The sequence below is a fragment of the Aythya fuligula genome, chromosome 7, assembly GCF_009819795.1.
Source record: "Aythya fuligula isolate bAytFul2 chromosome 7, bAytFul2.pri, whole genome shotgun sequence".
Classification (NCBI taxonomy): domain Eukaryota; kingdom Metazoa; phylum Chordata; class Aves; order Anseriformes; family Anatidae; genus Aythya; species Aythya fuligula.
In genome coordinates this window covers 21,064,428-21,089,756 of record NC_045565.1, presented here as the reverse complement: position 1 = coordinate 21,089,756, position 25,329 = coordinate 21,064,428, and the positions used below count along the sequence as shown (strand labels likewise).

The 25,329-nt window shown below is 35.4% G+C and overlaps 1 protein-coding gene across 1 annotated transcript in view; it reads left to right on the top strand.

Annotated features, from left to right (window-relative positions):
• The window catches only part of PDE6C (phosphodiesterase 6C), a 29,537-nt gene extending 5,614 nt beyond the window's left edge, over positions 1-23,923 (top strand). Inside the window, exons 2-22 of the mRNA XM_032191599.1 lie at positions 4,117-4,269; positions 4,388-4,477; positions 4,758-4,898; positions 5,424-5,498; positions 5,584-5,648; positions 5,761-5,827; positions 6,628-6,675; positions 6,869-7,018; positions 7,836-7,979; positions 8,063-8,131; positions 10,770-10,916; positions 11,301-11,408; positions 11,498-11,607; positions 14,206-14,293; positions 16,853-16,953; positions 18,064-18,171; positions 18,456-18,519; positions 19,584-19,658; positions 19,803-19,886; positions 20,863-21,016; positions 23,853-23,923. Coding sequence (XP_032047490.1) covers positions 4,117-4,269; positions 4,388-4,477; positions 4,758-4,898; positions 5,424-5,498; positions 5,584-5,648; positions 5,761-5,827; positions 6,628-6,675; positions 6,869-7,018; positions 7,836-7,979; positions 8,063-8,131; positions 10,770-10,916; positions 11,301-11,408; positions 11,498-11,607; positions 14,206-14,293; positions 16,853-16,953; positions 18,064-18,171; positions 18,456-18,519; positions 19,584-19,658; positions 19,803-19,886; positions 20,863-21,016; positions 23,853-23,923 — 2,112 coding nt within the window. The remainder of the gene's footprint in view (positions 1-4,116; positions 4,270-4,387; positions 4,478-4,757; positions 4,899-5,423; positions 5,499-5,583; positions 5,649-5,760; positions 5,828-6,627; positions 6,676-6,868; positions 7,019-7,835; positions 7,980-8,062; positions 8,132-10,769; positions 10,917-11,300; positions 11,409-11,497; positions 11,608-14,205; positions 14,294-16,852; positions 16,954-18,063; positions 18,172-18,455; positions 18,520-19,583; positions 19,659-19,802; positions 19,887-20,862; positions 21,017-23,852) is intronic.
• Positions 23,924-25,329: the final 1,406 nt, after the last annotated feature.

Genomic DNA, 25,329 nt, shown 5'->3' with positions numbered 1-25,329 from the left:
AAATCATGTGATAATGATGACAGTGTGATGCTGGCTCCTGATGTCACCATCTCCTATGGTTTCTCTTCCTGTAGTGTTCCAGACCCATGTCTGGTCATCCTACAACTGAAGGATGATGTATTTCTACAGTTTGAGCTGACCTATCCAACCCAGAACCTGCAGTCCACTGTGCGGATAGCAGCAAAGTAGTCATAACTGCAAGTGCTCCCAGAAAGTCCCTCTTCCTCTGTGCTTCATAATAGGAAAGAGGTGGAGGAAAATAGGCATCGGCTGTCTACCACCATAGCTGCAGGATTAAGTCTTACTGCTTCTTGTCCACTGTGATATCAGGTGCACTTTGCTGAACTTAAAATGGGGAAGTGGCTGCACAGCAAGGTACTGACAAGTCACTCAGAAACAACACAAGAAGGAAGAAAGTAAGAATGGAAGTCATGGTGAAAACTGGGAATAAGGGCAAACCAAGGCATAAATGTCATCTGCGGGACATGGACAAAATGCTAACATGTTGCTTCATAGCAGGGCCCCCAGTCAAAAAAGCAAAGATTTACGAGACAGTCTCATTTCCTAATGCTGCAAACCACATGCAGTGAAGGTGTTGATGGTGGGCCAGATGATAAGCAATTGAAACTAAGGAAGTATACTGGAGATGTGAGAAGCCTCAGTACTAAAAACTTACAGCTGCTGTTCCTATTGGTTCAGATGAACCAATACAGTGAGACTTCACCCTGACTGGCCAAAGTGGGAAGTGGGTTCCATATTCCTTTATACCTTCAATAGCATTCCTTTTCAGAATTCTCCCTTTCTCTTTCTTTCTTGAATTTATATAAATTACACATCTTTGTATGTACCATGGAAACCAAATTAACAATGATTACACTCATTACTTAAAATATTTTTTGCATTTTCTGATCAAATTTACATTTGCTGAGTGATTATGATAAGGAGTTTGTCCTGAAGGTTTTGAGTAGTGTCAAACTCATGTGACTCCAGCTGCATTTTGCCATTAATCCAATCAGAAATGCTCAAGACTTAGCTCAGTGTTATGGAGCACAGTGTAGCTAAGATGTCAATCCTAAGATAACATGGTGCTCTTCCATTATTAAATACTGAATGATGGTTGAATGAACATTAGAACAATCATCTTCAATTATAATAATAATTATTATCAAGTTTGGCATAGAATAAAACCTGTGAAAGTTTAGAAATCTTGGACAACTCTTTTTCATAATTTGCTTAAAGAATTGTGGGATATCTAAAACCAGCCAGCAAGGCAGAATTTGTCATGAAAGACATAAGGTCTTTCAAGACTGCTAAAAGGAAACATAGATGAACATCACTCCTAAGACAGGAACTGAGATCTGCAGGGAGAACCATGAAATAAGAAAGATAAAATGATTCCTTCTTATAGATGGTCCTTCTATAGATGGTCCTAAGAAATTTTTAGAAACAATAAAGTAACACTGATTTTTGAAACAAACAAGCAAGCAAACAAACAAACGAACAACAAAAAAAAAACACAGCAATGTAATTGTAAAGTATAATCTGGTCACATAATCTTTGAAAATTAACCTACTTCTTGAAATGCCTGTGGTTCCCAGGGAAGATACTTTTTCTCATTTTTCCCTATTACCAACACAAACTTACAGCTGTGTAGCTACAATTCACAATCACGCACAGTATAGTCTTAGCAAGCAAGCCTATTCATAACCACCATTCAAGGAAAGTAAACAATATTGTTAAAAAGAATGGCCTAATTTTTCACTTTTACTGAGGTGTAATCACACTGTTTTCACAACAGTGATTTATGATTTTGTAAATTCCACTGCTACCTATTAAACGGAAATTAGGTTTATAGAACATAAAGAAATTGAAAAGTTGAGGCCAAATTATCTAAACATAGAGCACTATATGGATAATTTTTTGGTAAATGGTTTATAATAATGTGTAGTAGTATTCTTAAGTTTCAGGGAGATAAAACTGGTGTCCTGGTTTAGAGAGTAAATAAAATAAAATAAAATAAAATAAAATAAAATAAAATAAAATAAAATAAAATAAAATAAAATAAAATAAAATAAAATAAAACGTTAACTAGTCACTTCAAATAAAATGGCTAGAACACAGTCACATGCCAAACCTCCCTCCATTCATCTTCTGTCACCTATATAACAGAAAGATGAACACAGAGAGGGGTCCCAATTTTCCATTCCTATATGCTGGTTTTAGTTTAGTGCAAATCCCTGACATGTTGCACATCTTGGCATTTATCTATAGAACTGCTTGTGGTACTGTAAAAGGCTATGGATCTGAGCTTTAAATGGAGCTAGTTGAAAACATTTGCAAATATTTATTTAGGGATTTATCAACAAATTGCCTTTCTCTCATTTATTTAAAAGCCTGTTTTACGATTTCACTGAGAGTTGAAAGTTCCCAACTAGAGTTGATCACTCTAAAAGATGGTTGGAATCGTAAGATCAGGCTTAAAAGACTTAAGTTTCTACCTTCATATAATCACGGGAACACTGAGATACTCTTCTGGCTCTGGTACTACAGAGTTTATTTATGTATCAACACGATTTTCCAGACATTGTGAAAAGTGATTTTATTCAAAATCAAAAGGAGTTTATGTTCTCAAGAGAAAATATTTTAAAACCTTGATTGGAAAAAAGGCTTCAAAACCCCCTGCCAGTTGTGTGCAAAATGATCAATAATGTAAAGTCTAAATCTAAGCACAAAATTTTGCTTGTATATGCAAATCACATGTGATTGAAGTCTTTGTGATAAAGCTGCCAATGTGTCACGAGGTATTTATATCTGTCTGTATTTGCACTATCTAGGCACTATTCAGGTTGGCTTGTGGTTATTTTCTTATTACCTGCAGAAATCTTGCTACTAAAGTTCTTCCCAAGCACCACTACTTGTCTGGAGTAATTAAACAAATTAAATTCAGCTGTTGTATCCTGTTGATTCAACTCACTTGGTGTATGCAGATCCCTTTTAAGTAGTTGCAGATCAGGGATTCAGATGTCTGTTAAGTGACATCCCTATACCATTCTCCTAGAAAAAGAGAAAACAGCAACTCAGCAAAATGATCGAGAGAAGAAAATATCCCCCTTCATCTGGACCTCATCAATTTATAAATAAATAGATTTATTTGTAACTGGCCACACTTTCCAGGGACCCAAATACAGCATGATTTATTGAATGACAGAGAGAATTTATGGGGATAATACAAGCTTTCCCTAAAAGAATCAGTTCTCTGTAATGCAGACCAAATAGTAAATACAGAAAAACACATTTCAGAGTTACTTCCACACCATTGATACATTTCCCAAAAATACAGTCCTAGCAGGAAATTTAAAATGGAAATATTAATGATGGGCAAACTAAAGGCTATAAAGAACTGAAGGAAAAAAATAAACCTAACATTTTGAACACAGAATAAAGTCCAGTCTAACTTCTCAGGGTTGGATAAACTATCAATTCAGCATATCCCAGAAACATTTGCTAAAGAGGAAGGGGGAAAAAAGAAAATCAGAGAAAAGATCCAAACAATTAGTAGACAAACAATTTTAGTTCTGGCATTTCCTAGCATTATCATCCTTGATTATATATATATATTTTTTTTCTAAAGTAGTTTTCTGTACAAAAGCAGAAAATCTGGTATGTGGCATCCTGCAACATTCTCCAGTACATCAGCAAGGAGGAAACATTTAGGTCCACCACAAAGATCTCAAATGATCTTCCATGAAAGACAACCTATCTTTCCAGTGCTTTTTACATGACAGAATGAAAAGAATAGTTTTTACTAAAACCTCCTCAGCATCCAGCTTCAAGGATTGAAGTTGAATTGGAGTGATAGTTGTGGCTCTTTCGTTAGTGACATGGTATCAGCCCCACAAGATCCCATGTCACAACAAAAATAACTGTGTGTCCTGATCCCTCCTGGTCTACACCCTCTGATTCAAGTTGGGATGGGAGCTGCAGGAATGGGAGTCTGTCAGAGAGGTTATAAGCATAAATTATCAAATACAACAATCATTAGCTTTTGGCATGATAACTAACTGTGATGCTTTTCAACTGTGGCTTTGATTTTTCTTTTTTAATTATTTTTTTCAGAATAACCATTTTTCTGACTTTCTGGACAAAAAAACTGGTTATACAACGACCAACATGTTGGCAGTCCCAATTACGCAGGGTAAAGAGGTGCTTGCTGTTGTGATGGCTCTCAACAAATTAAATGCCACTGAGTTCTCAAAAGAGGATGAAGAGGTAATAACCTCAAATGTTATACAACAGCACAGTTGTTAGTTCACAAAGTAGTCTGAGTGAATTTACTTCTTGATTTGAAACTGTTGTCTATTTTTTTTTTCTTTTAAATCATTTTTAGGTCTTTAAAAAATACCTCAATTTTATATCTTTGGTCCTAAGAAACCATCATACATCATACCTCTACAATATCGAATCCAGAAGAAGTCAGGTAAAGAAGGATTTGTTCATGATAATACTTTGTTTTTAAATGAGACTATTATGCCCACTATTTTATATTCTCACTAGATTATTGAAGTAAGAACAGCATCTATTCAATTATTTTGTTTGTTTGTTTTTATTTTTGTTTTATTACAGCAGTTCAATTTATTCTTTTATTCTGGAATACTCAGTATTCATATGTGTTTTTTTGTTGTTGTTGTTGTTGTTTTTTCATTAAAAACACTTTACCATTGTGAAAATTGACCCAATTTCTCGTTTGTTGTAAATAGATGCTTTTGTGGTCTGCCAACAAAGTATTTGAAGAGCTAACAGACATAGAACGGCAGTTTCACAAAGCGCTGTATACTATTCGAATGTATTTAAATTGTGAAAGATATTCTGTTGGTCTCCTGGACATGACTAAAGAGAAGGTAATATTCATTTTGCCTACCTGTGAGAAACGTGTTACTCCTAACTTTAAGTTATAAAGTCTGTCCTTCTAGTTTCCTACATATTTCTAGTGCACCCCTCTCCAAGATAAAAAGATACCGTCCCTTCTAATACTTTGGGATAATTCATATAAAATCTGACTGATTTACAAAATAAGCATGGCAAAGTACATGATTAATATTAGGGCTAATCCTGAAATATTTTTTCATATTAATAAATACATCTGAGTAAGGAAAGAAGTGTAGTCTGATTATTGCTTTATAAATGCCTGCTTTCTAAAACAACAATTAAAGTGTACAATTGGAGAGATAAGCTTCATATTCGTCTGAAATTTACTGGTTAACATATATTGCCTGGAATATCCTTAATGTTTTCTTAATTTTGTCTGAAATGTGACCACACAACTGTTGTGGAGAAAAAAAAATGTTATCTGCAGATTTCATGTTACCTCTGAAGACAGACCCAATGTTTTCCCTTTTGCTAATGCCTGTGTATTATTTTCCCAGGAGTTCTATGATGAATGGCCAATTCGGCTGGGGGAGGCAGAGCCTTACAAAGGCCCCAAAACACCTGATGGAAGAGTGAGGATATTCATTTTTCTTTTTATGAATCTTAATTCTGATGTTGAGTGCCATGTCACCTACATGTTTTTCTCTTTTTACTTAGGAAGTCAACTTTTATAAGATTATTGACTATATTTTACATGGAAAAGAAGAAATCAAAGTTATTCCGTGAGTATTCATTGGCAGCCTGTGAATATGTGGTCATTAGATTTATTGCTGGTATAGAATAATAACGTGTCTGTATCTGCAGAAATCACCTAATTTCATTCTCTCTCTAAAGGTCACCTCCAGCAGATCACTGGTGTCTTATCAGTGGATTGCCAACATATGTTGCTGAAAATGGATTTGTAAGTTCATAGCAAAAGTAAAAACTCTTAACCTTAAAGTTTTAATCCATGCAGTACTTCTGATCGGAAAAAAAAAAAATCAACAAAACAACCTTCCCTATACCAAAAAGCCTCTATAAAAATACTGTGCTGCTTCCAGAGAAATCATGTGAAATCATAGTCTGGACAGAGACAAGCCCTCACAATAGTAGCACAAATAGTCAATTATGGTGACATCAGAGGAATAAATTGTGTGTCTGATGTCATTTTGCAAATGTTTGAACTATGTTAAATAAAAAATGTAAAAGTAAGAAAATCATTTTATATACAGTTCTATTTTTTTTTTCTTGCAATAAGTTGGAAAACATGGGGTGGGCCAAGTAAGCCAGAAAGTATGTGTAGCTCCCAACTAGTACAGCGCTAGTTTAACATGGCATGTAGCATAGCCTAGATACTTAACTCAAAGTCATGGTGAATGACAGATATTAGTAATCTTACAGCATTTGTAACAGCAGTAAGGACGAAGCCCTGGGAATAAGTACTCATTTATTTACTCATTTTAAACTGGCATGGTAGTGGCTTTCTTAAGCCTTATGTTTATGCACTGAGGCATCATACATGAGGCACTTTGTTATAAGCACTCCAGAATTATGTCACAATAACCGCAACTGCATTAATAGGAATGGTTTTACTTTTTGTAGCTAGCTAGGCTGCTGACTGTTTTTACCTTAGCAAATATATATGCCTTCTTTAAACATTAGGCCAAGTTTAGTGTATGTTACATTGCCTTTAAACAATGCCCCCTTTTCTTTCTACTGCAGATTTGTAACATGATGAATGCACCAGCAGATGAGTATTTCACATTTCAGGTAATTCCAGTGATGATAAGATTTATAAACTTTGTGGAAAATATGCTAGTGTTTTCCACCAATTAGTTATACATTTGGATACATAAACAATTCTGTAATTTGTAGGACTTAATGTTACATTGCCTATATCAATAGCTGTAATACTACTTTCAAAGAAATATGCAGTATTTCCTGCTCTCTGGCTTTCCTACAGAAAGGACCTGTGGATGAGACCGGATGGGTTATCAAAAACGTCCTCTCGTTGCCTATTGTCAACAAAAAAGAAGAAATTGTGGGAGTTGCAACATTTTACAACAGGAAAGATGGAAAACCTTTTGATGAGTATGATGAACAGATCATTGAAGTAAGCTTAATATCATTATAGGCTTTAAGGAGCCATATGACGCTAATCAAAATATTATTGTAAAAACATTTGTTAATATCTAGAAATTTCTAACAGGCTCTATTAAGATCAACAGAAACACTATCTTCTTCACCATACAATTTCTTAAGAATCAGAGAATTTTATTACCCTTTGTAAACCTGAAAATTTATGAGTCCGTTTATGTTCCAATCATAAACAAAAGTCAGGTGTAATTTTTATTTTTAGTCATTTGACTTTTTAATGATGGTCAACATTCCTAATTAATGTGAGTGGGTAAAAAACAGAACAGAATAGAATAAAATGGAATGGTTCAGGTGGAAGGGACCTTCAAAGTTCATTTAGTCCAACTGCCTGACATGTTCGGGGCTAACCAGAAGTTTAGCATATTACTGAGGACATTGTCCAAATGCCACATGTAAGCAGGTATGCCATGCTGCTTACCAAAGGACATCATGCCTGCAAGCATAAACTCTAAGGGAGTTCATGCACTTTGGCATGATAAGATGTTACACAGTGCATTGAAGCCCACCCAGCTATCTTAAGCCCCATAAGCCTCAAAGTCCTGTATACAAAATAGGACTATGGGCCCTTAGTTACATAGGTTGAGACAAACATCATTAAAAGCTCTAAGGGTCTAACAGAATCTGCTGATGGAAGGTAAAGGTCTCTAACAGGTAGGGTTGCACATTGCTGTTTAAAGGGCACTACCAGAAACTGAACTTAAAAAAAAAATTCAAATCATCTGTTCAATTTTATTGTCATGTTGTCATCTCCACTTTGCTTGGCTTTGTTCTAGACTCTTACACAATTCCTGGGGTGGTCTGTCTTAAATACTGACACTTATGACAAAATGAACAAGCTTGAAAACAGAAAAGACATTGCTCAGGAAATGCTAATGTACCAGACAAAGGCCACTCCTTCTGAAGTTGAATCTATACTGGTGAGTTTCTGTCCACAGTCACAAAATTAAAATAGGAAATTTGCTACACAAAACTGAATACGATATTCATTTTTCATTTTTAGAAATACAAAGAGAAATTAAATGTAAAGAGTATAGAAGAATGTGATGAAAAGGATCTTATCAGGATTTTGGTAAGTCAATAAACTAAAAATTTGACTTTTGAAAGCATGTTGACATCAGATGGTAATGGACCCTCCTTACAAGAAAACATTGTATATAGATAAATTCTGTTTAATATGATTGATATTAGCCATCAGTTCCACAAGCTAGATCGAGCTAATTTAATTTAATAATACATCTTCAACTTCATTGGTTCCTCCATGTGCACATCCCACTGGTACCTACAGGGAAACATTCTGTCCCAAATATGTGTTGACAGACTTGGATAGCCAGAGTTATATAGAAACCTTTATATGAATAAACACTTAAAGTGTTGAACTCCATTAAATGTCCACATGAACACTGCTATCCCTATAATTATATTTATTTCATTTTGGACATAAAAGAGGGTACTTTGATATGGGTTGCTTTCATTTTGAGTAAGAGAACACATACAGAAGCGTCCAGTAGAACTAACCTAGTTTCTCATGAATTTTCCTGCATTTCTCTAGACAGAGAAGTCTTACTGTATCTAAAACAAAACTAAAAGATGTGCTTCGGGAAAGCACCAAATGCACTCTGACTGTTAATGATCGAAATAGAACTAGGTTGAAAAAGAAACATCAAACACACACAAGTCTGTTGACTTATCAGCCATGACTATATCAGCCATGTATTTCCACCTATTACACCACATTTGCTAATGCAGGCACGTGTATGTGCATGCCAGGGTTCAATGCTGAAGTTTCACTGGCTCCCACAGAACAGATGCTCACATAGCTTGTAAGTGGTGAAACACAAAAACATCAACAGTCCATGTGTAGCTCCACACACCTTTTAAAGAAAACAGAGATAAGCATTCTTAAATCTCTCTATTTGCAGAGCAACAAGTGATTAGGATGGTGCTGGCCTCCAAATGTAAAAATATAATAACACTGGTATGAATTTTTAAATCTCCAGAAAGAAAGTGTGTTCTCTCAACACTGTGGTGTCAAGTATTTAAAGGTCTTATATGTTCTGCACTGCAAAGACAACATGCAAATTCTTTATCCTATTTAAGGTCTGGAATCCCAGATTGTTAATGAGATAAAGCAGGTGTTTCTAGATCTGATGATTCACAAAGTAATGGGTCTTAAAACACCAGTGCCCCAGGTTTCCTTGTCCTTGACCTCTGAGCAGAGTAAATTGAAAGGAAAATCCAACCAAAGGAGAAGGAAATGCTGTTCCATGGATGTTCAGCATTATTTGTTGAAATACATGCAGAGGGGGAAATAGATTTAGTTATAATTTTCCTTATTTGTAAAAAGAAGATCATTTATTGGCTATGTGGCAGAAGGGAATAATTGTGGTCATATAATCTATTTTTGTGTTGCAGCAGACATCCTTTAAAATATACTACTGCTCTCCTTAGGCTTTGGACGTACAAATGGAAAGCATTACAGCACAGTTTGCTAATATCGTTATTACCAGTTAGGCTATTCAATGTGAATCCATATAATGTATACAACATGAAATTTAATACAAGCTTCTTAACATTTGTATCCTCTGAATTTTAGAATTTAGTAAATGCTTTCTGGACATTCTTTAGTACAAGGAAGAGCTGACCTAAGCTCTGTATCTGCTCTTCAGGGAGGGAAAAGTCTTTGAAAGGCATCCAGCAAGCATCTGATAAAATCTAGTATGTGGGGAAAATAAAATGCACTTATACCGTCCACTACTTCTGGAATGATCCCTCATTTTCATCAGTGGTCAGGGTTGTTCAGAACAGGCTGCTCTAAATCACAGAGGATGCTTCTAATACAGAATCACCACCAACTACAGCAGTAAAAAGGAAATGACTAAGGGATTTGAAGTAAGCCATAATAACTGAAAACTACAAACTTTGTACATTTAAGCATTGTATCAATTTTTATTTTATGCATATATTGAGATCATTCAAGAACAAAGCAGTGAAGAACCTATTGAAAGCAAACAAGAACATAAGTAAAATTATTCAGCCACTCAGACTATTAGTTGTGAATTTTTACAATTGATTTGTAGGTTTATCCACTCTGCTTTACATCTGCCAAATAATCCCTACAGATTTCTCTGTGAAGCGTATACAGGTTATCACAGACACAAAGAGAGATTGTCAAAGCAGACAGGGTGAGGCAGACTAATTTAGACAGGGTGAGACAGACTAATTGGTTGTGGAGCATCAACAAACCACCAGCACTCTAGAGGTTTAAAAATGTACAGGAATCCTTGGTTGGCTGTAGGCCAAAAGGGAAGAACACTTTTACCAGGAAAAGCTGGGATTGTTTAATAATTTTGGCTGTGAAAAAGATTAACTGCAGCTTTGAGACCAGGGTAAAAGTGGGAAGCCACCACGGCCTGCGTCTTCATAACTAAGGAATTGCTGAGATTGTCACAACCAACTGTTCTGGAATTCAGGGTAGGAAGAAACACCACCTGCCCAAGACTTTCACCTATTCTCTTGGAGAAGAAAAACAGCAGTACCACCATTGTGTTTCAAAACTTAATGTGCATTAGATTCTACGGAAACCTGAGGTCTTTGACCACAAAGCAAACATAATGTCCTTATGCACTGTTGTTTCCACTGAAGAAAGAACATTTTTCCCAACATTGTTTGGCCATAAAAATCCTTGTGCTTTTAACTTTCCCTAACAGAAGGAAGAATTACCTGATCCAAAAGATTTAGAACTATATGAATTCCGCTTCAGTGACTTTCCTGTTACAGAGCATGGCCTGATAACTTGTGGAATACGACTGTTCTTTGAGATAAATGTTGTCGAAAAGTTCAAAGTCCCAGCAGAGGTCTGACTTTTTTTTTTTTTTTTTTTCATCTTGTTTATGTTTCTTTTAAGATAGAAGAAAAATAGCTGGCTGTTGGTACTTTAATATAGAAGTAAGCTATATTAAGTGTGAATAGTATTAGTTATTGTATGGATAACAATATTCATTCTTAAGCATTTGCATGTCTGTCGTAAAGTCTTAAAACTGATCCTGAAATTGTGTGATTTGTGGAAGGAATTAAATCAACATACATTTATATAAGAACATTTTGGTGTTGCCATGTTTAATTTAATAGAACTTGCATGTTATCTGAGTAATTTTACAGTATGTTCCATTAATTTTATAGAAATTTCATAATTTTTTTTCAGTTAACAGCACAGTATCAACCACTTTTAATCATAACAGGTCCTTACAAGATGGATGTACACAGTCAGGAAGGGCTATCGAGATATCACATACCACAACTGGCGGCATGGATTCAATGTGGGACAAACAATGTTTACGCTGCTGATGGTAATACTGCTAATATTAACTTTACATTCATTATTTATTTTTTCTTTCAAGGCAGGTGCACACTCAGAGTTGTTTGTTTTCTTTTACAGACAGGCAGAATAAAGAAATACTATACTGATCTAGAAGCCTTTGCGATGGTTGCTGCTGCTTTCTGCCATGACATTGATCACAGAGGAACCAACAACCTGTACCAGATGAAGTAAGTGCAAATACTCAAATATATGGCTATGAAGTATTTTTAGTGGTAAATGAAAACAAAACAAACCAAACAAAAAAAAACCAACTAACAAACAAAAAAGTCAACACATTGAAAAATATAATGTAGATATTTCAGTTTATATAGCATGAATGGACATTCATCCTACAGAAGATTCCTTCCTCAGTATCTGTCAGGTCTGCTGAACCAAAGACAAAATGCAAAAAAAAGAATCTTAGAAGGATCTGCTGGAGCTGTGGAGCTAGACCACGGTTGTTTTGAGTTCATGCCAGACCTCTGTAGCTCCCAATCTGAAAATTGGTTCAGGTGCCGTAAGAGGAATTCATTGAAGCAAATGAGACGGCTCTGCTACAATATGATCAAAAGGACAAGAGTTATTTTGCCTCTAACATTTTTAAGTGAAAAAATATTTAAATGAAGATCAAGAAGACAAAAAAAATATTCTGGGACAACAGCAGTTAGGCTAGAAATATAAAAACATCTATGTCTGTTGATATTACAGTAGGAAAAAAATAAATAATTAAAACCAAACCAAACCAAAACAAAACAAAAAAAAAACACAAAACAGTTACAATAACAGTATGGCAGACAAATTCATATGACTTATCTGTCATAGCCAGCAAAATCCAAAATCAAACTTGTGTTCTCTTTCTTACTGCACCAGCAGTAACATAAAATTATCTTAAATAAAAAGAGTAGAAAGTCCCTAACTGGATTTATTTTTTTCAAGATAGGGCAAATTCACTTTTCTGGAGAGGAATTCATGATGTTTCACAGACAAGGGTCAGCTTAAAAAAAGACAGGATTTCAGGTGCATTCTTTTTCTCAGTTTTCTACTGGCTGATTTGCCCAGCTTTTTTGTTCCCTCCAGTGAGTTTACTGACTGACCTAAGTCCTTTCCTGAGGTGTGATCTCATCACATTATATAGGATTCTGAACTATTGAGATTGCTTTCTGCCATGGGATTTGTTACACGTCATGAAGTTATGCTTTGCAATTCATGATACTTTGTTTTCTGAGTGTGTAAAATATTCTAAAGGATTTCTTTGTGATTTTTCCCTTGTTGATACTAGGTTTTGGTTGAGATATTAATAACAATAATGTTAACAATATTATGTAATATGAATTAATATTGTTAACATTTTAACATTAATATTAATATTAATATTGTCAACGTTAACATTAATGTTAATTAACATAATTAATATTAATATTAATGTTAACAATAATGTTAAAATGTTAACAATATTAATTCGTATTACTTTAAACTTGCCAGTTTATTACAACATTACATATCATGGTGAGACCAAGTACTCTCTTGAAGAGTGATCAATCTGTCCTTTAGTCTTTCATGTGATTTATTTGGGTTTCTGTGTGCTAGGCAGAGAACACAAGTATCTCAGGATGTCATGTGTACCAGGAGATTATAACCGTAATTTTTGGAGCACTATTTCCCACCAGCTGTATCTCCAGAATGATTCATCCTCCTTCTCTGCCCCTGGACGCACTCTGCCCAGGAGAGCAGTTTCAGACTGCATGCTGGAGCAGTGACGTTAGGGGATTTTCTGATTATTCTCTGGGATTCTCCAGGTGACGTAGGAGAAAGAGAATGACAGACACTGATTCTTATTCAGCTGACTGCCTCTCATCCAAATAAGTTTAAGGGGTTTTAAAATCTTCCTACTGTGGTCTTCCCCAGCTGAAAGCCCTCTACTTGAGGTCATATGCGGTAAAACTATTTATAGAAGCTATCAGCTTTGCTGTTACGCCTGGAAGTCTGCCTCCTCTACACTGGCAGAAAATACAGGTAGCCTATACCAACCCACCTTAGGTTATCTCAGGAATTAAGTTTTTGGCCAATGGAGGACAGGAGGAAAATATGCTTCCAAACATGCTGAACCACCTATAATGTAGCTAGGACACTTCTCCCTTCCTTCTGCTGACATAGTCTAAAGCAGAATTACCTCTTCTTGAAGTCTACCCCAGAGGGATGCTTTGATGCTTTGAGCTATGTGCTAAGACACATTGAACACATCTGAGCTGTCAGGATTTGTGCAGTTCATAAAACAATGACTCTGAGGGAAGGGAGGAGTCAAAGGGTGCCTGAGGAATTAAACTCTATTATACCATTACTTTAGCTTAAACTTTAGTGAATTAGTATCACAGGGGACATGCTCCACAGTGATTACAGACAGACAACAGTTCAAAAGCCATGCCACACAATAAATACTGAATGATGGATACAGGCCCTTTTAAGGCAACACAGAAACTGTGTAGATTAAACAAACAGCCAAATAGAATGTGCAAGATGAAATTGTGGCACGTTTTCTAAAAGACAGTTTTTGAACTTTGAGGCATCTCCTTTGACTGTCAGCGGGCACTGAACACCCAGTACTCTTAATTTCTGTCTTTACCATAACAAGAATGAAGGCAAGCAAGCATGTTTTTAGTTCTGCCTCATACTAGTGGTCAATATATAAATCAAATTATTGAATATGCAGATCAGAAGCATTTGAATCACAATCATAAATAAAAAGAATGCCTTCAAAATAGTATAAACAATCATCTCTTTTTCAACAGATCAGCTGCTCCACTGGCAAAACTTCATGGCTCTTCCATTTTAGAAAGACATCACCTAGAGTACAGTAAAACCTTACTGCAAGATGAGGTATGTTTGCATGAATCTTCTGCTTACACTGATCAACACAAAAGATCCAATTAAGTTGCGACATTCCAAATTTCTCCAGCTTTTATTCATTTCTCTAATTCTGAAATAAGAAATTATGCTCAAACTCATAAGTTTAAAACAAATTCTTATGTACTGTCTACTTTAGAGAAACATCAGTAATTTTGCCAGAAATTGATTCTCTCGAGATAAAAAAAGCTTGCCCTGTGGGCCTCACTCACATGCCTCAGTTCTTTCTGCTTTCACTAAAAATCTGAAGTAGAAAATACATGGTGTTGTAATTAGACTACTGCCCCTCATTCTGAGTTCAGTTGTTGTCTCTGGCAACTGAGGAACAAAGGGATGAAGCTGTTTATGGAGGCTCCCCCAGCCCCCCCTATATCTCACTAAAACAGCTAAGGGAGCTTCATGATTCTGTGGCAGCTCCCATTACTGCTCTTCCCTGCATTAGAGGTTTTCTCTCTTCTCTTCTGCCACCCTAAATGTCTCTACCCCCCTCTCCCTATCACTTTTCATACCCCTGCTGCCTCAGCCTGGGCAGGCACATGCCTTTCTTTGGGCCCACAGGGGCACTGTGTGGCCATGCACAGTGAGATGAGGGCCATGCACAGAAGGCATAGGGTGCCCTCAACCCTCCTCAGGCTTAACAAAATGGCGGCACTGCAACCAGCCAAGGCCTTCTGCCCCACAGAGCCCTGACCTCCTACATGGGTCAGCCATTCCTCCCTAAGTGGTGCCTGGTTGTTTCCCCACTAAAAGGGAAAAGACTACTTACAACACTTTAAAGGATATTTTTCAGGGAAATAAGAAAAAGACTTAACAGTCTAGGCCTGAAAACTGGTGGCTGGAAGACCCCTTCCAACTTGTTTGCACCAGTGTGGCAGGCACTCACTTCCACATCCTTTTCCAATTTTCTAATCCTTAAAGAAGTACTGTTTCCTGACCACTGCAGGGCATAATCAGAATAAATCCTTACACTTACCAGTAGCACAGTGGTCTTAAACACAACAGAATATTTATGATTTAAAAAAAAAAAAAAAAAAAAAACACACACAAAAAAACAACTATTTACCTTTATTGATGGAGATGTATTTTTTCAAATGTGAGATGCTGGGGCCTAACCACTGCTTTTTGGTGGAGCAATCTTCAGAATCTTTGAAGGTGTTGAACTTGGTATCTGACACCCCAATGTATCGTCCCATCAGTGATATGTATCCCCTCTGGATACGCTCCAGGGCCTCAATGTCCTTGTACTGAGGGGCCCAAAACTGCACGCAGTACTCGAGGCGCGGCCTCACCAGAGCAGAGTACAGGGGGACAAACGCCTCCCTAGTCCTGCTGGCTACACTATTCCTGATACAAGCCAGGGTGCCATTGGCCTTCTTGGCCACCTGGGCACACTGCTGGCTCATGTTGAGGCAAGCCATCAGTCAGCACCCCCAGATCCTTTTTCCCTGCACAGCCTTCCAGCCACTCTGCCCCAAGCTTGTAGTGCTGCATGGGGTTGTTGTGGCCAAAGTGCAGGACCCAGCACTTAGCCATGTTGAACCTCATCCCATTGGCCTCTGCCCATCGATCCATCCTGTCCAAACCCCTCTGCAGGGCCTTGCTACCCACAACACTTCCCCCAACTTGGTGTCATCTGCAGACTTACTGAGGGTGCATTCAATTCCCTCATCCAAATCATCAGTAAAAGTATTAAAGAGGATGGGCCCCAACACAGACCTCTGGGGAACACTACTGGTGACCAGTTGGCAGCTGGATTTCACTCTGTTCACCACTACTCTCTGGGCCCGGCTGTCCAGCCAGTTTTTAATCCAGCAAAGAGTGTACCTGTTCAAGCCATGGGCAAAAGAATTACTGCTCCATAATCATCTGGAAGGACACCAGACAAGATATATTTAATCTACTAGACTATCTTGACGTTAGATTGTGCATAGGCCCAGCCCATCATTTTAACAACCCTGCTTGTAGAAATGAGCATTTGATTTCTTCATTGGCCGTCAGAGACTACCATAACTGCAGGTCTGAAAGTGCAGGGTAGCTTTCTTTGCCATTATTCTTTGTCTATGCTCTTAGTCTGAAAGAGGAAAGCTAAACTATACCTTTCTCTTCCCTTTTAACGTATAAGATTAACTGTGTTGGCCAGAAGTAATTCATCTAGAATCACTTGCCTGAAAAGAGTAGCTTTTGTATTCTGTATATATAAATGTCATACTTTACCATAAATTGCTTCAGCCAGTCAAGATTTCGTTAGTATTTATGACATTGTTGTGGAAAAAAAAAAAAAAAAAAGTATATTTTTATTTGGATCTCAGTATTAGACACTTGTGTAGCAGTAATCGACAGAATGGTATTAAAACTTAAGAACTGCTCTTGAATGAAGGCCATCTTTGACAACTGAAAAACTTTTCATTTGTAGCGTTATGTTGATTTAGGCCATACATGCAGTTTTATTATACTGTACTGGACAGGGTGTATACTACAAACCAAACACAGTTTTATAAGAGGAATTGAATTCGTAAACTTTCCATCTTGCAGAGTTTAAACATCTTCCAGAACCTAAATAAGCGCCAGTTTGAAACCGTTCTACACTTATTTGAAGTTGCAATAATAGCAACTGACTTGGCATTGTATTTCAAGTAAGTACTAAATTCTGTGTAATTTCCTACTGAAAAAAAAAAAACTCGGTCCTATACGATTTACATCTGTAGTTTACTTGTTATGTGCAGAGTACAGAGCTGTATTTTAAATTGTTTTTAATAACTCTTAATTCTTATAAAAAAAGAAAAACAAAAACACAAGACATTCTTAGTTTCTTTATAAACTTTCAAATTTAGTTAAGTGTCTGTAATACTTCATACACATACAACAGGTCATTCAAATATGCGTTTAGTTACAGCAGACATTGTACATGTATTTCGGAAGTGTGGATTCTGTAGCCTCGTAGTAAGGTTGTCAGCATGTATTTAGTGTACCATACTATAGCTACTCATACTAAACAGGAACATGCTTATGACATGGAAATTGACATTCTGGTTTAAGAACAGACATCAAGTGATCCCAGTGCTAAATATCCGAAAGACTTCAGAGATAAATTACCTATCCTGTTTCAAGTTTACTAACTTAACATGCTTTTAAACAGGGTATTGAGTTTTTGGGGTTTTTTTGGTCCAGATGTCTCATGACTTGGACAATTTAAAGCCAGGAGACAGAAAAAGTTTAGTAAGTTGTTCAACAGAAATAAGTTAATTTTAATGAAAATTAACTTTATAATTCATTATATATGCAAATTAAGGGATTTATTAAGCAATAATAAGACATCTATATTTTTCAGAGTTTTCAGTCAGGTTTTATGACTTTTCTTGACATATGACGAGAGAGAGTTGAAGAACATTTGTTAGCTATTTGTTTCAATTTTCACAATTCATTATGTTACTGGAAGGGATAATATTAAGGAAAATATAATACTAAAGAAACAAGAATTTCACCCCAAACAGTTTAATACGCAGAGTCAGGAAACCGGTTATGTGGTTGTCAGGAGCTAGAACATATCTCAACGGTATACAGCAAAATTTAGATGTGTTAGGTTAACTAGAAACCTTGAGTTTGGTAGGAAGAAGGCATCACTCTGAAACTCTTGTGACCAGGATACAATTTTGGAAAAGCATAAATATGAGAAATATGGTTTTCTATTTTCGATGCAGAATTTTTTGTTCACTACTATATGGTTTATTGGTATGTTTTCACAGGAAAAGGACTATGTTTCAAAAGATTGTGGATGCAATTGAAAAAATGGAAACAGAAGAGGAAGCCATTAAATATATATCTATTGACCCAACCAAAAAAGAAGTCATCATGTAGGTGGTTAATATCTTACTTTTTATTCAATCAGTTATCTGCAGCCAGATTTTAAAAGTATTTGGGCACCTAGATATGTAAGTTGAGACTTGGTGTTATTGTATGATGATGAGCATAACCATGATTTTAAATAAGAAATAGATGTCTACAGGATTCTCAAAAGGTGCGTCCATCTGTATCTTAAGTATCTAAACACCTGAAAAAAAAAATCTGTATTTTTTTTTTCCCCTTTCTTTTCTTTCATCATCCTAATCATATTCCATTTTGCCTTACATTTTCGAAGGGCTATGATGATGACTGGATGTGACTTGTCTGCCATAACCAAGCCTTGGGAAGTACAGAGTAAAGTAGGTACTTTTCAGACAGTGCTGCATTTGCTGGCTGTTTTATTGCCCATTTGCTACATGATCATTAAAAAAATATTTATTACTTATTATCATTAGATAGATATTTAACTATTTGCACCCAACTATCTTTCCAGAAAACAACCTTTATTTATCTGTCACTGAGAGCATAAGGGCTCCATGATGCCCCCTTCCACCCACACTACAGTTTATCTACCCTTTTCTACTTGTCAGTCAGCTAAAATCTCTGATTTTGTCACCTGTTCTAGCTACCCTTAAATCTTAATCCATTATTTTTGTGTTATCCAATTTTTGCTATTTTTCAAGTACTTTTAAGGTACAGATTTCACAACAGAACAATTTGAATGAAATGTGCTTCTTCTGTAGATCTTGGTACTGTTTCAAAGTAGCTTAATCATGCTAAAAATAAATTCAGTAATACAGTGTGACACTGTGTTGTAGATAAGTACCTCAAATACTTCAGTACTTACTGACCATCACACTCAAGTTCATCTGTTAGTCTTACGGATATAGGTTTTAATAACGCATAATCCAAATACAACTGCAAGATGCTTGTGGAGCATTCTACATAATATGCATTACAAGAACTAGAAGATTCTGTTGTGTTGCTAGTATTGTCGTGGTACTGCTGATGATAATCTGTCATTCAGTCAGTATGCACCAGAATTTCAAAATGGTAGATAATTTACTTGCTGGAAAAAGCACACCAGAGGTTGTCTGTAATTCTTGAAAGAAGTACTCAACTATCTCAGAAGGGATTAATGAGTGGAATTAAATTGTCTTTGACCAAAATTCTCTGTTTATAATGCAGCTAGCAAGAAATAAATGCTCTTTTGTGAGTGTGAAGTTAGTGGGTGTGGTTAGTTAAATACCAAACTGAGAATACATTGATTTAAACAGTATTATGCCAGTCTGAGTTAATCAACATTTTCAAATTTTCTGGAAAGCTTTGTCCTTTCCTTTATCTATTTATTTATTTATTAATTAATTCATTCATTCAAATTGACTACTTTCTGCTTACATTTCCATTGAATTATGATTCCCAGGTTGCCCTCATGGTTGCAAATGAATTCTGGGAGCAAGGTGACCTGGAACGAACTGTGCTACAGCAACAACCAATTGTAAGCACTAAATAATTTAACTGTGTTAAGCAATATTATCTCTTATTTAAATATTGAATAGATAATTGTCCATGATGATTATTAGATCATTACATCCAAAAGAATGATGTCTGCATAATCTAAATTACTGCTATTCTGTTCTAGCCCATGATGGACAGAAACAAAGGAGACGAACTACCTAAGCTCCAAGTTGGTTTCATAGATTTTGTGTGTACATTTGTGTACAAGGTAAGAATAATATTTTTGGTTTTCCCACTACAGCAGTTCTGATGGAGCAATTAGGGACAAACCATTGCACCAAAAAAAATCTAGAGAGCAGCAGGATTCATATTTATAGGGTAAATAACTATCACAACCACCACAATTTTTCAATCTTTTGTTACATAGATGAATTGCTACCACAAAGCAAATTCAAGAGGTGATATTAACTGAAGATCTCAGTGAAACTCAAGGGCACTTAAGTTTTGTTACTACCTTCCTTGAAAGACTGAATTAGAAAGCCTAGCCTGAATCTTCAGTCCCATTTAGTATAAATACGCAACATGTACATGGTTACAGAATCCAATTAATGGCACAGTGAAGGGAACAGAAAACTTGCAACATTCTGGAAGTATAGCTATTACATGTCTTCTAGAAAGCAATGAAATGTCAACATTATTAATACCCATCTAGCTTTTCATATTAACCCAAAATATCACAGAAAAACGATGTGTACCTGAAGATATCAAAATATTACATCTGCTTGGAATATACTACGGGATACTAGACTTTATCATTATATTCTGATATTTATAATCACATGATAAAATACCAGGTATCATAGAATAAACCACCATTGCAGGCCACCAAGAATATGCTCTCAAATATGCACTGGCAGGTACTGGCACGTTTTAAAAACATTTTTCCATTCTGTAGAAAAAAACACTACCAGATAATAACACTACCAGATACTTTTGCAAGTGGTTGCAAAAGAAAGTGAAATCAAATAAAATTAATTCATCTAGTATACATACTGAAATAATTAGATTTAATAGAAAAATGAATTCAAATGTTTTTATCTGCAAAGCAGCAGTATTTCTGGGAATTCAGACTTTAGAAATCATCAGTGTTTACAATTTACTAATTTACCAATTAGGAAAATTTCTAATTTACTAATTAGGAAATTTTCTAATTTACTAATTTTTAATTTAAATTGATTGTACAGGAATTCTCAAGGTTTCACAAAGAAATTACACCTATGTTCGATGGTCTTCAAAACAACAGAGTTGAGTGGAAAACACGGGCTGATGAATATGAAGAAAAGATGAAAGTTATTGAGGACCAAAAGAAAAAGGAAGAAGAAGAAGCTGCCAAAAAAGGTTAAATAACTTCTAAGATTTTCCTTCATGTATATGTAAGGCAGTCAACATGTTCTCTCTCTGTAAAATTCACACATGCAATACACTTGTGCAATATTCTTAACACTAATGATATGTGAGATCTGATTTAGCCAAATTAGCTTTATCCTTAGTTGAAAGAGGAGTAACCTTTCAAGACGACACAAATCCAGTACACTGACCTCATTTTCTAAACTGCATGATTACAGAAAATATTTATAACAGAAGTGAAGGGAATGTAAAATTTCTTTTTTCTTAAGACATAAAACTGAATGTAATTAATCACCTCTATTTATCTGTCAATGTTACAACCACCTGAAATATGAGATGTATCAAAATTCTGCATGGCATCAGCCTCAAATGTATTCAAATGCTTTGTTTAAGCTAAAAACAAAAACTTAAGGAAAAGGGATGAGAATGGACAGTGTGTTTTTGGAACATCCCCGCTCCTCTTCCAAGTTTGAGATAAAGCTTTTGGCTCTAGTTTCCTGTCATTGGTTCCTTGGTTAAAATATGCTCTCATAGTACAAATTTAATACTAATCTAAGAGAGCCCAAGTCCTTAAATTGAAAGTATGGCTTTGCATATGATAACCCAGAAGATAATCTCATTTTATAGAAACTGAGAACCTATCACCCAAGTGTAAGAGTGAAATTAGTCAGTTACTTTTATTCTATGTTACATGTGGAGCATGAGCTCTGGTAATCAGCTGAGATGACTGAAGAAATTCAGAGATTAAAAAACAAATTGTGATTTCTAGAGAATGATTCATTGTCAGCTAATTTAAAGAACAGTTAGTTTACTCTTACAGTTTATATTGCATCTGTAAAACAAAACAGTACTGAATAATCTATTTGTTGATCAGTGTCTGTGGGAAATAGGTGAGTATTTTCCAGATTTCACACAAAAGAGAGGTTATTCAAGGCTACCCATCAAGTTACTGTCAGAATTTGAAGCAGAACTAGAAAGTTATTGGCTCCTAAAAAAATTGTTAATAGGCTAAAATTTTAAAAATGTTCCTGTACTTATTAAGAAAGCACTGTAAGCTACATGATTTAATCAGAGCAGATTTTTGAAAAAGATCTGAGTCAAGTTATTACTGTACAAACACATTTTTAAAGTTTAAAATGCATTGTATTTTATCAGGCCAAATTAAATATTATCCTCCAAACAGTTAGCATTTATATTCCTACATGATCTGTTTAACTTACAATAAAACTATATGAAATATTTTTCACACTGTGATACCACTTACAATCTCACAGGAATTAAGCCCACTCCATTCTCTCTCTGTTTTATTTTAAAAGGCTTTTTTTTTTTTTTTTTTCCAATTAATCTTATCATTTTATTAATTCATTGCTGAGAACTAGCTGGTTCTGAATATGAACACTGGGATGTAAGCATCTGAGTTTCACAGAAATACCAGCAAAAGCCAAACCTCATTACATATTTGCTTTTTTAGCAAAGAAGATAGTTACTGAAGTCTATGTTCTTAAGGTTCCTCTTAGCTAGAAATAAAGTAATAGTTTAGGAATTTAGAACTTTAGGAAGAATCATATACTGATATTCCCACCTGAAGGCAGGACCATCTCATATCATTGGTATTTTGGAGTCAGTTAAATCACTGACTTAGGGAAAGAAATATTTTCCCACAGGGAACTTTACACAGGCTGGCATGGACAGACTGATTTACAGGAGTTAAAGATCTGGTCTTCTTTGCATATCATAGTTAGTATAAAAAAATACAAGTGAATTATTTTGTCTCTTTTAAAATGTGCATTGGAATGAGGCCATGCACATTTGTGAAGAACAGATCTGACACTGTCAAATCAAGGCCATGTAAATATATGCGTTTGTTAAATCAGTTCATACAAACAATAACATGATGCATGCTGAACCACGGTCATTTCTCTAGATCACACTGACCTGGCTATTCTGAGCCATTCAGTAGACAGAAAACAAAATAAACATACTTGCTGAACCACTACAGTGGAAAGTTCAGAACAGAAACTAAAACAGTATACAGTATTTAACTAAGAAAATAAAATACATATTTAGTAACATAGTGTTGATTATATCCACAAATTACAGAGGGTAGGACACTGATTATGTGACATGTTTCAATGCAGGTGGAAAGGGTCGAAAATGACCTAGTAACATGGTGATCCACAGCTTTCAAATGTAAGTTTTAATTCTAATATTGGTATCTTACCTTAAATGAATCTGGAAACACAATTTATTACATTGGAAGAATCTTAACTGTGACCAATAAACATCTGTGGAATCATTTGAGTGAGATATTAACAGAATCAGTAGCTATAGATAAGAAATATTTAAGCAGTCTTTCTCTTAACTGATTATTACCAAGGGATTCATGCAGGGTTGGATCAAAGTTCATACAATTAGGTCAAATTAAATTTTGTATTATCTCCTTCAAAAATAATTTCAAAGATGATATTGAACCAAGAGTTTCTTTTGCATGGCTTGCATACTTCAGTTTTGTTATGTGTGGGAGAGAGTTATATAAACTACTGAAACTTTCCAGGAAGAGTGGTTCAGTGTGTTTGGTCCTTTAAGAAATGGGGTATCAACTGGTACTTCATATACTTACATGTACTTATAGATGTACTTATAGTGTGTACTGTTGTTGCATATTCCATTTTCCCAGACAAGTAGCAAAAACACTTTCAATTTTCAGAAGGTCAAACACACATAATATCCTTATAACAGAAGCAACACTTTTTAAACAAGGAATGAGAGCAACTAAAAGTAACAGGAAATACTCACTTTACTTTTTTTTTTTTTTTTTTTTTTATAGCTGAAAATGCAGCTGGAGGTGGTGGTGGAGGTGGAGAGGACGGAAAATCCAAAACATGTATAATTTTGTAATTTGTCTCAAAGACACTGTTTCTGCTACAGAAAAGATATCGAGAAAGAACTTCAATGAGCCCCAGTGGATTTCTGCTTTGCATAGAATAGTATAGATCAATCTCTTTACAATCCTCTTAAACACTTGACGTTTGTTGGAAATAGTTTTCACTGGAGTAAAAGAAACAGTTACAATTAAAAACTGAAAAATCAAAAGACAAATGAAAAAATATTGGTGCAAAATAAGTTAGTGTGCTCTAAATACTTTTTCATGTCACTCAATTTATATACAGTATTTTTATTAAAATATGTAACTTCTGCACACGTTCCAGGAAAAATATAAATAATTTTGGTAGATCTTATATTAAATTACTGAATGAAACCTAACATGTACAATTTAATCAAAAAATTGCAATTTTCATAACATGTATATTTAGATTTTTATATTATGTGTATTTCCTTAATCTGGCATTGTGTCCTTTTGCATCATACCCAGTACTAAATACAGTTCTAGTGCAAGCATTTCCTTCACTTTAGGAGAACTAAACGCAATTCTCTGGCTCATATCTATAAACAGCAGGGCCATGGTACAGTTTTTTTTTCAAAACTACCATGGATAAATCTGCAAATTATAGTTATAGCTTGGAGAAGCCACTTCTTTGCCCATGTGCAAATGGCTCTGCCCATAGTTCCTAAACTTAACACCTTTTATTTTAAAAATCTAAAAAGGTACACCAGAAACATGTAAGTGAGAATTTACCGTGATACCTATACCACTATATCTATAGAAGGTTCTACATTCAAATGCATTTTAAAAAGCTCGTACTCCCAATGTACCGTTTTAAAAATACAGTAAATGAACAGAATTTTCTAGTATTTGAAAACCAATGAACTGGCACCAGTTTAATCTTGGGAGCAAGATGACAGGAGAAGTAGAACATCAGAATTCACATTATCTGCCTTTCCACAACCAAGACAGACTGCATACAAATCAGCTCTTTGTAAAAAAAAAAAAATACCTCCCTACAAAAACCTTCTGTTCTTGAAGCACGACAGAGACCACTCAATGCTTTCTACTCAGGTCACATGAAGTCAGGTCCTCCTGCAGATAAAGGAAGGAAAATGGCTACTGTATTGTGCACAGATCTGAATATTCACTGGAACCAGTTCCAAACCTAAGAGGAGCTGGATATCAAGGATGATTCCTGCAAGAAATGATTTTGGCATACAGACTCAATCCTGCCCCCTTTAAACAAAGCAGAACCCTACACTTTTCTTTTTTTTTCTCTGAAGGGCCCTCAGCATCAAGAGAAGGGAGAGTGATGTAAAGATTTGCTTGCTTATATACCTCTATAAGATGCTGTACAAAGATAGATACCGTGTACAACTATCACTCAAAATTAAAAGTTTCCCACTTATTACATCAT